At 42.2% G+C, this 17,846-nt stretch overlaps 1 protein-coding gene across 2 annotated transcripts; it reads right to left on the bottom strand.

The window, feature by feature from the left end:
- Positions 1 to 11,544: 11,544 nt before the first annotated feature.
- On the bottom strand, positions 11,545 to 17,441 carry LOC135471367 (uncharacterized). Of its 2 annotated transcripts, none has more exons than XM_064750576.1 (3): positions 17,048 to 17,441; positions 15,995 to 16,168; positions 11,545 to 14,299 (listed from the first exon to the last, which is right to left on the bottom strand). In XM_064750576.1, exons 1-3 carry the CDS (start codon positions 17,361 to 17,363, stop codon positions 13,653 to 13,655), a joined length of 1,137 nt encoding a protein of 378 aa, XP_064606646.1. In that variant the 5' UTR covers positions 17,364 to 17,441; the 3' UTR covers positions 11,545 to 13,652. The 2 variants fall into 2 exon arrangements, with proteins under 2 accessions (XP_064606646.1, XP_064606645.1); XM_064750575.1 differs by having other exon boundaries at positions 11,546 to 14,299; positions 15,995 to 16,171.
- Between the last annotated feature and the right edge of the window lie 405 nt (positions 17,442 to 17,846).

Raw genomic sequence — 17,846 nt, 5'->3', positions numbered from 1 at the left:
AAACTTGTGGTCTCCACATGATTCTGCTTGCTCCATTCGTTCACGAACATTAAGGTTATCGTTTTAGTCAGTATTCTTGAGCACAGTGTATATCCCCAATGAAAACTAAATAAATAGCAAAAAAGGCATCCCGTCAACGATGTCAGCTTTTTTTATGAAATGTTCGCACTAAATTGGACCACCTGCTAGCAAAACAGCTTTTCTATTGTTACAAATGAACCATTGCAATTCCCAGCGCAAAAAGGCAAATGAAAATCTATTCACCGTATACCAGAATATTGCCTACTGGTGTTCTAGCTTTAGAAGAAGTCTTATTGATATGCTTTGGAGGAAAGAATTATCGACAAAGGGTGTTTGCTTGTTAAGTTGCTTTATTTCTCTGAACAGGCAGATTCTTTATCACCATTTTAACTGCATTTTTTTGGAATACAGACATCCTTATCTAGGGGAACATGCTGTATGTATGTGCTGCATTAAGTCTCCAGATTCAGTTCTAATTCAGCGCAGAAATGAACAATTCCTTTGGACCGCGGCTTCGTTGACAGTGTTGATTATGTATGAGAACCAGAATGTGACACTTTGAACCAGAACTGGGAACATTTTTGCAGACTTATTATTCTCACTCAAAGTGAGATTGACCTGAATTAATTCAAAGTGATCGTTCTCTCTCGTGATGATCGTCATCCATCATTCGCTACATTCGCCCTTATAACTGACAATAGACCAGAGAGAGAACTATGGCAGTGACGACCATTTATAACAATACGGACAAGTACCTCCATGTGTAGAAAACGGGAGAGTAGTGCTCCTATGTAAGAAAGAATTGCTCTTGTGGGAAATTCCAGTATGTTATTCATGCCCACGAATGTCAACTTTTGACCGTTGTAAATGGCACCTGGTTGGGGGGCTCTTATGCTCTTAAAAATGGTTCATAGAGTTGATGGACGAGGGGTGACAGTGAGGGCATTCCCTGTGTTTGGTTTCATAATACATTGACAAAAAAATGAACAAACCTCCATGAGCATGAATTTAATGAGGTCCAATGTATTTTTACTATTAAAGCTAAATGTTTGCCTGAATCATTGAATTAAAGAGCATCGATAAAACCGAAAACCAACAGTCAGCTCTATACGTCTTGTATAATAATGATACCGATAAACCTAACAACCAACTTACAAATCTCCATAAAACATAGACTTTTCCCTAGACTGATAGGTTTTCTTCCCGTGAGTATTTGTGACCATGGCCGAGATAGCTGCCAAAGCTTCACTTGATAGAAAATGTTAATAGAGACATTGCTTTGGTAACCTGATAGACTGGACACACGCTCATCTTCTGGAGTTTGGGCCGACTTGCAATGCCGGCAAGACCTCAATTATGGCTTAAATGAACAGTAACAAGGAGTAAAGGGGGAGAGGTGGTTTAGTGACTTTAAGAAGCCAGTAAATGAATTTCTATTGTCCGGTTAATTCGATGTGCGGACAAATCGGAGCAATCGTCGGCGTGGACAAAGGGTATTGGTTGGGGCGTGCACTGGTGAGCATCGTAATAGGAGCCAACCATACATCCAGCGACAGTTAACGCTGATACAAGGTGACTGTGGTATGATTGATTGCTCAGATGTTGTCTCTGACGCTGACGGAAAGTGACTACCCGGTCTTATTCCCACCCTCATTTTCTCCCCCTCCTCTTCTCAGTCGGAGAAATATCCAATGCCGTTTTCTTCCATCACTAACATCAGATCATGATGGCAGGGATAAAACCCAAAGGTGTAAACGGCTGCATAACTGTGCTGGTGTTGAAGAAACCCATGAAATTGAATTTGGTAAGACAGCTTATTCGCCTAGCCAGAAGCAGTCGGTGTCAGGTTGCAGTGACAGTCTTATAGTCTCTTATAAGAATCTTGTAAATTATGGAGGGATCTCTCGTGGCTCTCTATGCTTTCAAGTCTTCGTTCTCTTTACCGAATTCCAAAACATCATCAAAAATTTAGCTTTCCTCAATAGCGGTATTTCAACTTTGTCCGCTAAAATCTTCGTTGGGGTTCGGCTTATCAGTAGCCTGCGGCTTTGAAAGTATTAACAATCGTGTTTCGTCAGTTAGCGATACATTAAATCAGTCAGCACTTAAACTAGTCCCTTTATAACAACAACATCGTCACGTTTTCTGCTCGTGATGTACGTGCTTTGACATGTATATGTTCTCCATTGCAGGTGATGTTACAGTGCCGTGACCCTCTGACATCAGTTCTGTAGGCTGTATAGACTGACTCACAAAAAGACCAAATGAGTTTCTTCGTACCAAGCGTCCATGTGGGCAGGTCACGACCTTTTGACCCCGATGACCCCTTTGGTGGTCGGCTTCCCTTTGGAGCAACTAGAAGGCGCCCTAAGAGGAAAAAAACGCCGATTCCGTGGACTTGTAACATTCCTTATATGTGTCAAATACTTCTGGTCAGCTTCACAGGATTCATTGTGTTGTTAGGGGGCGTCGCCATGAGTGTGCTTGGATACTACCCTGCCTACTTTTCTAGAGAAACAGCTTTGAATGGAACCAGTGTGGTAATAGTGCAGAACAATATAGTGTATTATCATATAAGAAATTTTTCTTTTATAGGTCCCATATTGATGGGTATTGGATGCTTCGCGGTAATGACGGCAGGGGTGATTTACTTTGAATTTCGGGATAAATACTTCAGGGATTTGCCTCAGAATGAAATCAAAACCATGCCAAAACAAGACGTTCGCAACTTACTGGTTGACCAGTTTCGGCACAACTACTTCCGGGGCATTCCTATACCGCTGATTTTCCCCAGCGAATCGGAGAAACCGGAAAAAGACCCGGAAGCGCAAGGAAAGTTAACGCCACCTATCTTTGTGAAGTCGCCAAAGCCTCGCAAAGGTAGCTCTGTCAGTGTGGGTAACTCCCTAGCTCCTATGTTCTCCATGGAATTTGCCGAGATACAGCGTGCCCATTCAACCTCAACTTTACCTTCTCTGCACCCAGCTGTGATTTTGTCGCCAATGAATCTCTTTCAGGGTGAGAAACACCCCAATCCTTCCACGACTGTGGACTTTCATGGTTTAGGTGTAGACAGGGGATCTTTGGTGAATATGTTCAAATTGGCGCCATCCTCTCTGTCACGGTGCTCCTCTACAACTGGGGTGGAGAACCCCGCATATCTGTCCGATGACGACTCCACCGGAAGTTTAGATGTCCAGCTCCACGGCGGGTGCAGAATGTATGGGGCCACAGACGACCCCAGCGGGACCCCATCTCCCACCGACGGCCAGTTTACATCTGTTATTGTCCACGCTGCGTCGATACACTTTCCACCACATTCCCTCGACCTTGAGAGCGTTTCCACACTTCAGAAGTGTAAGTCTTTGACACTGCAACACGATGCACATTCGGAGGGTGATATAGCAAATCCTAATGTGCTCTCTGAATATACAAACAGGTCTTGTCCTATTTTGGACGAGCTCCAGGGAAATTCAAAATGTGCAGATTGGAACACTGGTCAAGGCTCCGAGCGGGTGCGCGGCAGCAAACGAAAAACTGGCAAAAACAGACGAAAGTCTGGCGCACGTCGGGCTCATAGCGCTGTATCGACTCTGGCAATGTGTGAATCTGGTATCTTTAAGCCGGATGTTAATGTTGTATTAGCTGATAAAACATCCCCATCAACTGTAGAACACCTTTGCAACGAAACGTGCAGACGAAATGATCAAGTTGATACACACCTTACAATTCCAGGTAAAGCCATGCAGGAAATAGACTCACGGGTGAGGAGTATAAAAGTAAAAAGGACAAAAGATTCACGTGAAAAAAGGTCGAACGAGCAGAGGAGTGATTTAAATGCTAAGCAGGGCAAAACTTCGAAACTTGTACCGGAACAGGTGTCAAATGTTAGACGTGCCAGCGATGTGACAGCATGTTCAAATGTAAACCGTGGCACCAATTTTACACCTGTGTTCAATATGAGACGCGTCAGCGATGTCACACCATATTCAAATGTAAGGTGTGGCATCGGTGACACACCGGTGTCATATGTAAGGCGCAGGAGCGATGTGACTCCGGTGTCGAACGCAAGACGCTGCAGCCACGGGAGACAGGATAACAGTGTGATGTCTGAGTGGGCCGAGGTTCGCAGTGACAACCGGGTACACGAAGCAAGTCTCATACCCTATACAAACAATGTGCCCGAAAGTGTCACAAAGGTTCCAAGTGGCAGGGTGACACCAGACGTGAACCAGTCGCTGGCTGTCAGTGTGTCACCTGGGGCAACACGTACTCGTAGAGACTCACATAAAGGCAGCCATAGAGACGCCTCCCACAGCGACTCTTCTGGGCCAGGAGGTCCGAACCTTCCCGGAACTGTTAGCCACCTGGGATCCGGTTAGCCCGAAGGTACATCGGCTTATCACACACATGCTATCTGTGATAAACAACGCAATGCCTTATTCACGCTAAACACCCTGCAAAGTCACGGGTATTCTCAACATTATTTGTACGCGAGACATGTCTTCATGTGAAAACAGACATTTGATCACTCGCACGTCAAACTGTAATGTAATCAAACACCTGCTGTAAGTAAAGGGTAAAACGAGAATGCAGGATTAGTGATGATCCTTGAAGACTTTGCCTAAAAAGCCGGTCTATATTTCATATGAAATGTTATTGTCTGTACAATCGACGGCTTTGTTAGTGGGTATAAGATATAAACATATCAGGATGTTTGTATTGTTGGCTAAATTCGAGTGTCATCAGTCATTTATGGTTACATTCATTATTCTAAAAACATTTTCCTCACCAATTTTGTTATCTGTGGACCCCAAGAGAACACTTGCAATGTGTTAACGGTCGCCTTATTACAAGTTGTTACAGAAATGTATGTAAGTAAAGTGATGTATATATTTGCTGCAGAATTGTTTTGGTCCTTCCTGGGTTCCATCTGATTAACATGACGCCTTATAGTAAAAAAAAGCCAGATATAACTTGCGAGTAAAATGTCAGCTGCAGTTCGCAACCATACCATGGTAATGTATATAATTTAGAGGCAAAGATAACCCGACGTACAATTTTATTTATTTTTCATCGAAATGAATATTTTTAAATCTGTGATGGACCCAGCCGAAATGATACAATCTACTTTACTCCTTTTGTCATGTTTACCTGTAAAGAGCGCTGTGTTGAACTTTGGTCCACCTGCACAAAAAGATCGTAAGCCTAAGTTTATTGTAAATCACTAAAATCATCTTTTGTAACACTAACTTACAAAGGACACCCGCTTTCACGAAGAGATTGTAAGGTATGATAGTCGTAATTTTCAATCAAAAATTACAATCAGGTCGACCATGTTGTATGCCCTAAATGTTCAGTACAATCAGCCTAAAATGAATGCTATAACCACAGATACTTGCTTTGTGTAGCCTTTTGTAAACTGTTACTAAGTAATTTTCGGTTCGGTTTGCAAATATGTACCATTTAATTTTTTTACATACTGTTGTTGCCAGCTGCCTAATCATTATGATGTGGAAATTTTCCACTTACACAAATCACCACTATGTACGAGTCAAACCGAAAAGTTACGATCACCTGACAAATTCGTTTGTACAAGTGGCGTAAATTATTTGTACAATCTATTGTTAACACAGTTGAAGGGTTTAATTCATTTTAGCTAGGATCTTTTTGTGCACGCTGTCCCTGGACTGTAGAATTGTTGAATTTTTGTCCCTATATTATCGTATTATAACAGCACGTGTGTGCCTAACTGTACAACATCGTAATAATGACGGAATTACAAAAATACATATTTATCCCTATATCAATCTATTTTAATACACAGACAAGTCAGGGTCTAATCTGGCCTCAGAAGAGCAGGGTAGTGGAACCACCGGTGAAGGGCACCTCATTGTTGAATATTTCGAATCTCATAGGCCTACATTTTTAAGGGTCCCGGTTCCTACGGTTGACCTCCACCCCACGTGCACACCACAACAGGTACTTAGCCCGCAAATTCAGTTTAAGGATGGCTTGTATTTACTGATATGTGGATAACTCTGGCATCCCGGATGACATGTGCATCTGATCATCACATTGTATCATAGCTACCCGAGGCCATTTTTAAAAAGTTGTATGTTGCGGGTAACAAACCCTGTTTTTTGAAGTCGAGTCGGTCGGTCGATTGGTCGATCGGTCGGTCGGTCGGTCGGCATTTTTGTTCTTTTTTTTTTTTTAAAGTAAATTGAAAGCAATTCCCGTCCCACATAATCTGAACGCTAATTGAATTATCGCGGGTCCAATTTTCGTCAACTGCTTCATTGCATACATTTGCGATTTTTAATGCTTTTTAAAAACTTTGCTGTTTTTATAATCAAGTTCTTTCACACTGAAGTCAAATATTCCTTCTTGATTCTGGATCCAACATTAAATTTGAGTAAATTTATGAACTTTAAACCTAAAACAACTGAAGTTGAAAGGCACCCATTGCTTTCGCCACTGTGGCGAAGAGACGCCAATTTGCTTTCGCTACACAGAAATTATATTCGCCAATATTAATGTGGCGAATGGCTAGCCGAAGCCTAGTGACTAAGTAGATATTCCGAGTCTTTTAATGAATTCGGACCGTTACTTTTTTTCTTTGAATTTATTATTTTTTTTTTTTTGACGCAATGGGCACTTCGAGGGAACGGCAGCGCCCGTTAATCGGACGCTGAGAAGAGCTGGATTAGGCCCTGCATGTTGTGAAACGAAAAAGACTAAATAAGCCCACCACCTTTCGAACATCGGGATTTCTTCTGTCACGAACGACAGTTTCCCAGCAGGAATCACACCAGAAGAGACACACGCAGTTTTTAAAAGACAATTGTCGCTAATCCTGACGTTTATCCGTCAAAAATGGGGTGACAAAAGTTCGATGACGGAAGGCTATTCAGCAAACGAAAACGACCCAGTGCTGGAAATAACACACGGTACGCCAGCTTTCGTCGATAGCATCACACTCCTTACAACATTTTCTTCACAGTACTGCCACCGCCAGCAAATGTACATAAATACCCAACAACGCCGAGGTCTTTGGGTCACGGTGACGAGACAGGAAGTGATGTCAGAAGACACATAAAGTTTCTAATAATACTTCTTACACATTTTCTCTGTTTATCCAAACTATCCGCAACATGATTCCAATGAATACCTGAAACAATTTAACAGAAGAATGTTGATTAAGCATTTCTTCTCGAGGACACCAGCGCCGAAGGTAAGCCTCAGCAAACTTACTTGCGTCAGACAGGATGCAGAGGTCAAGCTTGTCGAAGCGTACATGCGCTGAAAGGAGTATGGAATAGCACGTATGATCTCCTGCACTTGTTTGTGCGCGCTCGTTGAGGAGCCTCTCTCATTTGCTTTCTTTTGGGAAGGAATGCATAACAATCACCGGCCAAGTCAGCCTAAGATTAGATTAATCAGTAGCTTTATTACGATTTAGTGAAGAGAAACTTCAGGTGGAGGAGAAAATCTGTTTTAAATTATGGTGTGTACCCCAGCTCTGGTTCACAGGAAATCCTTTATTTACTGAACGTTTATATCCAACGGTGGAGTAACTTGCTTTGGGTGTATTGCTGACGCCCAAAAATCTATGTTTGAGAGTACATGGGGCTAGATATTTTCGCGTAACAGTTTGTCAATGTATTAAACTAGACTGTTGGGTGGTAAATTTGTAAAACACGCATTTCCGTATTTTCTAGGGATTTGTGATGCCCATTATCCGTATACTATCAGGATAAAATAATTTCTACAATCTAGCCCTGGTCACCGTGATTTGAACTCATATAGATATTCACGACAAAGAATACAGTATGGACTGTAAAACGCATTATGATGTCATGTCAGAACTATGAATACGGTACATAGAGCTCGTCCTATACCTGAAACATTTGACTCAACGGTCTATCGGAAGATAAATATATTTATATATTTATTTGATTGGTCTTTTACGCCGTGCTCAAGAATATTTCACTTGTACGAAGGCGGTCTGCATTATGGGAAAACGGACAGAGCTCTTTGGATATCTGTGACCACCTGCGGATTGCTACAGAAAATATTAGATATACTATAAGATAACTATTTAGTTTTCTTTGCCTTTCACATGAATTTACATGAACATGGCAGATGAATATACATAAACATGGCAGGTGAATATACATAAACATGCCAGATGAATATATATGAACATCGACCGGTCCCCATAGCACAGTCGGTAGACCGTCTTCTTCAGGAGTGGTAGATCCAGGGTTGGCTCACACTTAAGACTTTATAAGAGAATGTTGTAACTTCCTCGCTTGGCGTTCAGCATTAAGGGAATAGTGCAACGAGTGGTTGACCCGTATCAGTATAATGGCTCGAGCGGGGCGGCATACTTGTGTTCGCTCAGTCGTCTCAGTGAAGCAGCACAAGATAAATTAGCGGTGGAAATTGTTCCTGCAACAAGGGGACTCATTACATGCAATCAAAGGAATCCTTCGTTGTCATATGACTGATAAATTGGGGAGCATGTACGTCATATACGTTAGGTCGATGGAATGAATGCTTTGGGTTTTACGTTTTTCAGTCATATGACAACGTGGAGTCATTAGGTGTGTGTACATATACGGAGTCTTTTTCTGGATTGGTGTCCATACCGGCAAAGCGCTACCGCCACTGAATTGTCACGCCGACGATACCAGACATGACACCCCACCCAGTCACACACACCGAGCCAACCGGTCCTGTTTCCTTACTCTAACCCCTCAGTGCTGAGCGCCAAGTGAGGCAGCTACAAGTACCATTTAAGGAGTCTTTAATATAACTCAACCCAAATTTGATTCCTGGCCTTCCGACTTGGAGGCAGACGCTATAATCATTAGGCCACCGAAGCGGTCAACCTGGTCGATAGAAGGGAAATGACTTCAACGAACGTCGTGTAAAATTACCTAAACAGTCTTATGAGCGAGGTCGACCGGCAAAGGTCCGGGGAACATGTCATCTGGCCCGGAAGGCTACCATGTAAAAACCCTATGAGCGATGTCGACCGGTAAAGGTCCGGGGAACATGTCATGGACAATGGATGGTTGCCATGTAACAGACCTATGAGCGATGTCGACCAACAAAAGTCCGGTGGTCATGGAGGCTGGAAGGCTACCATGTAACAGCCCTATGACCGTTGTCGACCGACAAAGGTCCGGAGAACATGTCATGGAGATTGAAAGGCTGCCGTGTAACACCCTTATGAGAGTTGTGGACCGGCAAAGGTGAAGGAAACATGTCATGGAGGTTGGAAGACTACAATGTAACAGCACTTTAAGCGTTGTCGATCGACAAAAGTCAGGGAAACATGTCATGGAGGCTGGATGACTACCATGTAACAGACCTATGAGCGATGTCCACCAAAAAACCTCCGAGGAAGATGTCAAGAAGGTTGGAAGGAAACCATGTAACAGCCCTGTTAGTGTTGTCGACCGACAAAGGTCAGGGAAACATGTCATGGTGGCTGGATGACTACCCTGTAACAGCCCTGTGAGAGTTGTCGACCGACAAACGTCCATGGAACATGTGATGGAGGTTGGAAAACAGTCATGTAATAGCCCTATCGATGTCATCGAGGCTGGAAAGCTGCCATGTATCAGTTCTGTCAGCGTTGTCGACCGACAAAGGTCCAGGGAACATGCCATGGAGGTTGGAAGGCTACCATGTAACAGCCTTATGAGGGTTGTGGACAGACAAAGGTCCGGGGAACATCTCATGGAGGTTGGAAGACTATCATGTAACAGCTGTATGAGCATTGTCGACCGACAAATGACAGGGGAACATGTCATGGAAGATGGAAGACTACCATGTAACTGCCCTATGAGCGTTGTCGTCCGGCAATGGTCCGAAGAACATGCCATGGAGGTTGGAAGGCTGACATGTAACAGCCCTATGAGCTTTGTCGACGGACAAGGGAAACATATCATCGAGGATGGATGACAACAATATAAGCGTCATGTCCGACATTCATATACCATTCGTAGTCCGTAAAAGGCGTTCCAAGTCGATAATCGCAAGATTCATTTCCAAGACAACGTTTAACACTAACTCCCAAAGACAAAGGTATGTAAGAAATTATAAAAATAAGAAATAAAGCCGGTAACACACAAGAGAGAAGCGGTCATCAGTTTTCATTGATGCTGGGCAGACAATGAATATTCCAGGCATGAACTCCATATCAAAGTTCAAATTCGTAGTCCGTGAATGAGTTCCATGTCAAACAACAATTAAACAAGTATCTCAGTCGGGCTTTAATTGCAACTGTTCATAAAGGCATCCTGCTGATGTAATGAGCATGGCTACCTTTACGGCCCCTAGCCCCAGGTTAAGCGGTATTACATATAGATACAATGTAGCAGCCTTATGAGCGTTGTCGACCGACAAATGACAGGGGAGCACGTCATGGAAGTTGGAAGGCTACCACGTAACTGCCCTATGAACATTGTCGACCGACCAAGGTTCGGGGAACATGTCATAGAGGTTGGAAAACTGCCATATAACAGCCTTATGAGCGTTGTCGATCAACAAAAGTCCAGGGAACATGTCACGGAGGATGGAACACTACCATGGTAACATAAGGTAGTACTAAGTTTTGCAAGATTTTGACGTTCCTCTCAGCGCAAAATTGGGCATATCCTCTCAGACTGTGTCGGGATCAAAAGGCATGACCTTCCTCTCAGTGCAGAACTGGGTATATCCTCTCAGACTGTGTCGGGATCAAGAAGCATGACCTTCCTCTCAGTGCAGAACTGGGCATATCCTCTCAGACTGCGTCAGGATCGAGAAGCATGACCTTCCTCTCAGTGCAGAACTGGGTATATCCTCTCAGACTGTGTCGGGATCAAAAGGCATGACCTTCCTCTCATATCCTCTCAGACTGTGTCGGGATCAAAAGGCATGACCTTCCTCTCAGTGCAGAACTGGGCATATCCTCTCAGACTGTGTCGGGATCAGAAGGCATGACCTTCCTCTCATATCCTCTCAGACTGTGTCGGGATCAAAAGGCATGACCTTCCTCTCAGTGCAGAACTGGGCATATCCTCTCAGACTGTGTCGGTATCAGAAGGCATGACCTTCCTCTCATATCCTCTCAGATTGTGTCGGGATCAAAAGGCATGACCTTCCTCTCATATCCTCTCAGATTGTGTCGGGATCAGAAGGCATGACCTTCCTCTCATATCCTCTCAGACTGTGTCGGGATCAGAAGGCATGACCTTCCTCTCAGCGCAGAACTGGGTAAATCCTCTCAGACTGTGTCGGGATCAAAAGGCATGACCTTCCTCTCAGTGCAGAACTGGGTATATCCTCTGAGACTGTGTCGGGATCAGAAGGCATGACCTTCCTCTCAGTGCAGAACTGGGTATATCCTCTGAGACTGTGTCGGGATCAGAAGGCATGACCTTCCTCTCAGCGCAGAACTGGGCATATCCTCTTCGGGTGAGCAAAACTAGACAATGCAGGAACCCATGCACAAGCTCAAGGAAAGGTGAATTTTTATTGGTCTCGGGAACATTTTAAATTACACACATTCCGAACAGGAAAATTATTATGATAATTACTACTACCCACATGTAGGGACCCTTTTTTAACAAAAAATGTTGAAAACCGTTCGCTCTCACAGTAGGAGAGGCGGTGCTGAGAGAGCGCCACACTCGCGATTAACATTTTATCTCGCTACTTGGAAGACAATTTGAGTATCTGATTAATTTCAATTCATTTGGAGTACATTTTCAGAAAATACATCTATTTTTTGGGTATGAATCTTTGTTAAGGCTTTAACATTAATGAATATGAATAAATTACATGGATACTATATTGAAAGTTGTACACTCAAAAAAGGAATGTTAATTTTCACGGAAAGTCTGTTGTCTGAGCTATGCTAGAATGTATTCTGTTATAATAACACAATATTCTGTCATATTCAACATAATATCCTGTGAGCCGAATCTTTACATTGAATTAATAGAATATGTGTTATATTTGACAGAATAATAATGCTGGAATAGCAGAAAAGATTCTAGCTTCACTTAGACAACGGACTTTCTGTTTCATTTAACAGATTATTTTTTGACTGTAGATTTTAGTATTGGTGTTAGTATGGGTTGCTTTTTCTTAAAGTCACAGTGTATTAAATAAAATTACGTCGTTAACAATTAACCCTCCCAAAAGAATTAAAGACGAAACGTAGGCATGTTTCGTCTAGCTGAAACGACGATTTCAAATAATGCTCATGTATTGTTTTTCAGGAGACATATGGATATGGATTTTAGGTCCTTGTATAAAAGGGCGCAGTGCATTTTTTATCTTTTTTATTACGATTTTCATACTACACTAAAAAAATACATGTAATCTGTTAGTTAGCAGAAAATATGTCGTCTCATTGATGCTCAAATGTATTCTGTTATTATAAGAAAATACTGGATTTTATTCAACATAATATCCTATTTATTAGTCTTGTACAATCGTTATGTTGAATTAATAGAATACCATCCTTATGTAACGCCGCAGATAACTCTCTACAAGAGAACCATGCCATAGAGCGCATTGGTGTGTTGTTCAAACATGTATTCAAATTTAAGACAGACCATTTTTGTCCTAATACAACAGTAATAGGAGTTTAGTCAAGAATAATGTCAACTGCTAATACAGTTTTGAACTCGTTCCCTTGACGGGCAAACTTGACGGAAATTGGCCCTGACAGCAAACATCTCGTTTTATAGTTGCTTGATTAGTATTTTAAGTGACAGTGGCTGGTGGTCATTTTCTTGTAATTTACAATGGCGATCGCTCAGTTCTTCTTACCCCTTGTCCTGCAAAGAACCGTTTAACGTAACAGCTAATTACATTAGTATGGGGGTGGCCGAGGTGGTACAGGGTGTCAGCATGGCGCAATGACCCAGGAGCCTCTCACCAATGCGGTCGATGTGAGTTCTAGCCCAGCCCATGCTGTCTTTCTGTCCTGCCTTACGTGAGTACGTCCGACAGCAACCTGTGGATAGTCCTGGGTTTCCCCGCGTTCTGTTCCGTTTCCTCCCACCATAACGCTGGCTGCGGTCGCATATGTGAAATATTAACGAATACGACGTAAAACACATAAAATAGGGTAAATAAATAAATACATACATTAGCATGATTTCTATATTATTAGAAGCAATTGTTCCGGTGTGAGATACTCTCTACAAAAGTATACATCAACGTATAAGTATCAGTTTTGGTATATTGCATATTGGCTTAGACACTGCGGTCATTATTTTTATGTCCGACAGACATGTTCATATTGTGGATGTCATGAGTCCAATCACTTAAATGCACATCGTTTTTCCTCTCCTGTATCTGTATTGAGATCGTCTGCCCTAGGGTTTCTAACACCAGGCACGTTGAAAATCTATAGCCCTATATATGGTATTAGCCTTAAACGTTGTGTTCATTCAATTTTCAATAAGCCCAGTCTCGCCTGAAGGTGGGACGCAGAAGCCTGAAGGTGGGACTATCACTATAGAATAATACTTAAGTCGGGTAAAGCAATACCAATTTTGATTTCAAGTTTAGCACGTCTAATGAAGTACCAGTTATTGTATACTGACGATGACTTAGGCACACTGGCACGACTTCACAATAGCGTTCTCCAAATTTATAACGTCCATGGACTTCGTGTGCATATTTCTGTACAGAATCGCCATTCGGTAGTAGTCGTTGGGGAGGCATTTAGCGAGCGGCAGGTGAGTAGTGTTGTAGTCAGTATACAAGTGGTACTTCCCCTTCAGGAAGGCATAGAGTGTGACCCTGAACGGACCGTTATCCTTCCGAACCAGGAGGGCCGGACAGTCCCCTGCGCAGTAATTCAGCGTGTAGTTGGACGGACGAAGAAGATAAGAGACGTCATAGCCAATCTTTTTGAAGGGAAACTTGAATTCGCGTACACCGCAAAGCTTGGTGTTCTGTTTCAGCGAACGCGGTTTACGTATTATCTTTTTGGGCCGTTGTAAAATGGATTGTTTGGTGTTGTAATAAAAGACGAGTAAAGCTCCATCTTGCTCTCTATCCAGTCTGAAGAGTTTGTTTGGGGCTTTGTGTCGCATTCGCGAGTGCCCCTGGGCCTGAATAACGCCAAGAGTCAGTCTGAGCAGAACACACCCAGAGCCGGACATCAAGGGTTTCGTTACATTCTCTAAAGGGTCACTGATGTCCAAAACTATCTTCTTCTGGTCTCTCGGCTCTAACTTTACCTTGTGACTCACTGCAAAAGAAAACAACAGCAGAGGCTACTCATCTAGATACAGTTCAGTCATTCAGATACAGTTAGCATTCCCAGCCGTTTACTAATTTTGGGGATGTTTTTGCCCGATTTTTTTTTTCAAAACTATTACTGTAAACACTGTTGTATCAAGGTTATTCCATTAAGCGTTATTCTATGAAGAAATATGAATAGTTGCAATCAAAGCGCAACTGAGATACATAGTTTATTATAGAACACTTCTATATTTGCACGGTACTGATTTCACTCATTCGCCTAGAAGATTTCCAGCATCAATTAGAAAAACATTACATTCTTACTCTTAGGTGGTTTGTGTTAAATGTCGTTTTAGGAATTGACTTTGCAATTATTGATCTAGAACCTCTGCTTTGGTTGACGGCTGTTTCAGCGCCTAGATTCATTTCGTAGTACATTTAATGCGTAATTAACTGGTTAAGAGGGTATCGGGATTTCAGAACTAAAATGACAGCTGAATTAATACAAGTACGTGGAAATTTGTTGCAATGTGAGATCAACTGTAGGCCGAGCTAGGTCTATACTGCATTATGTTTATACAAAACCAAGCATCCAATGTCAAATTTACGAAGACATCCACTGAATTTTCTCTCTTACCAAACGACACCAGCTATGACGTAACGTGAAGCTAGTTTTTGGTACGTGAAACCACGAGAAGTGCGGTTATACATGTATATCGGTCACAACGTTAGAAACTATTTTATACCTAAGTGGATGCATCAAAACCATGAGATTAGTCACTGACAGTCGCTGAAATTTCGAGACATCTTTGTTATTTATCAGCTCTGGTGGAATGTACACTCAAAAAATTAATGTGTTAATTTTAACAGAAATTCTGTTGTCTGAGTGATGCTAGAATGTATTCTGTTATTATTACACAATAGTATGTCATATTCAACATAATATCCTGTTAGTATAATATAATCTTTATGTTGAATTAATAGAGTTCGTTTGTTATATTTAACAGAACAATCTGCCGCGATAAAAAATACATTCTAGCTTCACCCAGAAAACACGGAACCATGATTGTGCCGCACTTCCATTTATGTTTGTTATATGGCAAAGCCCATGCATTTCTGCCATGTTTTGTTCTGCAGTCTCAAACACAGATATAGTATTGGGCAAGAAAGTGGGCAATCTATTGATTTATTGATTTATTTGATTGGTGTTTTACGCCGTACTCAAGAATATTTCACTCATACGACGACGGCCAGCATTATTGTTTGTGGGGGTGGGGTCGGGTTTGGGACCGGGAAAAGCCCTGGGGAAACCCACGACCATCTGCTGATCGCTGAAAGGCCTTTCCGTATGGGAGCCGCCGTCATGGCTTCGTTTTGCCTATCATACATGGGATGATGACACTGCTAGCTTGAAACACAGAACACGTTAGAAATAAAATTGGACTATTTTTGAAGTAAGTTCAACTTTTAAAGGAATAAAACTGCTGTTCAAAAGAATTTACCAGTTATGAAAACGTCCATACCTTATGTCAGAATTGGTTAATTTTCATTTCAAAAGTAGTCGGCAGGATTATTTCAAGACCGGTCAATCTTTATTTCAAACTTGGAAGTTTTTTAAAAACTGGTAAACTTTTATTTTCAAAGAGCTTTTTTTTTTTTCAAAGTTCACGTCTGTGTCAGAAATGGCATACAGTGAGCTTACCATTGACCAAGTTGTGTCCAGTGTCCAGCCCTAGCTGCAGCTCCATACTGCCTGACGCCCGGCTCCACGGGCGTTGGGTGAGAACCAAGCTCACCGAATTCCACCCAAATCTTAACAACCTCAGGCCCGTCAGATTAAACAGCATATGCACCACATTCATACGTGGTGAATTATCTTCTGTGTGAAAACGAAAAGACAATTCTTAACATAATTTATGCTAGAGATACAAAACCTAAAATATTATATAAATACTCACACACACTTTATTCACACAGTTCTAATTTTCACTTCGATTTTGAATTCTTGGTATTTAGTGTTCAGGATCTCTGAACGGCAATCCGTGGGACAATTGTATCCAATTCCCCTTAACCCGGCGATAGGGGTCGTATTAGCATCCATATTTACTACATGTGACAGCATGGTGTTTCACACTCAAAGTGCGACCAAGGTGCACATGTTTGTATATCCTCTGACATTTCCACAGTCTTTTAGCAGCTACAAATTGGCAGGAATGTAGAGAATGTGGACAAGTACCAGATATAGATTTGGACAGCTATCCAGTAATATTCAACCCTCATAACTATAAAGAACATATGGCCAATTGCCAGATTTGAAGAGCCTCCTCGACATTATCATTTGCATGTTTTAAAATCGCACTGCTCTTTTTCACTGGTAAGCTTGCAATCCAATTCTTAATCGCCATGGTTTGAACTCAAAGAATCTACAGTTCCATATTTAGACGGCATCATTCTATGCAAAACCAGATGAAAAAAAAATCCCTCTTTCACTCAATACAGTCTTGATCCCCGATGATTATGGACGTGTTTAATGCGAACTAGACTAGGTTCGGTTTGATGAGAACTGTTAGAAAGGCACAAAAAATGTGAGAAAACACATTGTGAAACTCCATGCTAGTCTACACTCAGGCGCTACGATATTCTACGCATCAGTCCCGAAGGCAAAAACACCTATTAGAACCATTTAATTTTTTCAATTGTCTTTTTTCGGGGCGGAGGGTGTGTAGCAATACTGAGATAAAAAATTGGAACTTACGTGTAACAGGAATGAAGCCTTTGACTTTGGGTTCCTCTGGGAAGGCCGTGTTCTCCGCAATGGGCTCATCGCTTTCGTCTGCAGCTCTCATCCTCAGGTAGATATCCATCATGAAGGTATGAACAGGAATTGTTGTAGGGACCGCCTGCTTCACTGCCCGATCGTATAAACTGAAGATCAAACTCTTGGGGTCCAGTTCACAGTGGTCAGACTGCTCCCATGCGGTCTCGTTGCTGTCGATCCGAGGCGAGAACGACAGAAACACTGCCTCGCTGATCAGCAGGAAGCATACGACTACACTTAGTCCACGCATCATCGTGATGTATAGCTAAACGTGAGACAAAGCTGTCATACAAACCAGTACCTGCTTAGTCCGAGGGCCAAATCCAAATGGAGACTGTCGTATTGTAAGTGACAGAGCTACGATGCTGGCGATAACGTCATTTTGTATCTACACATGTCTGCCAGTCAGGTTGTCAACACATACGGATGTATTGCCCCAAACACTCCGGTTATTTAGTGTAACGCCGCTAAAAACACCACCACTTTATCTGCTATGTGAAACTAGATACAGGTCCCCTAGCTATACTGTTTTCGATACGGGATTATCATTAGATACCGGTATAATTATATATGTGTGTTTCTTCAGCATATTGTTTCAGTGAGGCAGCACTAACTTTTACTTTGTCGGGATTGTCCTGAGCGTAACAAAGAATCCCGAAACAGTGTTGAAATCTCCTTTAAACCCCAAGATATAGCTAACAAATATCATATCGAAGATGTTTTACATTACCGGATT

Source organism: Liolophura sinensis, chromosome 7, assembly GCF_032854445.1.
Source record: "Liolophura sinensis isolate JHLJ2023 chromosome 7, CUHK_Ljap_v2, whole genome shotgun sequence".
NCBI lineage: Eukaryota > Metazoa > Mollusca > Polyplacophora > Chitonida > Chitonidae > Liolophura > Liolophura sinensis.
This window is presented reverse-complemented; position numbering and strand designations above follow the sequence as displayed.

Coding starts and splice junctions, on each gene's coding strand:
- LOC135471367 (XM_064750575.1), bottom strand. CDS start 17,363: ATGATGCGTGGACTAAGTGTAGTCGTATGCTTCCTGCTGATCAGCGAG. Junction 16,172..17,047: donor AGGCTTCATTCCTGTTACAC/GTAAGTTCCAAT, acceptor GTTTTCACACAG/AAGATAATTCACCACGTATG. Junction 14,300..15,994: donor TGGACACAACTTGGTCAATG/GTAAGCTCACTG, acceptor TTTCTTTTGCAG/TGAGTCACAAGGTAAAGTTA.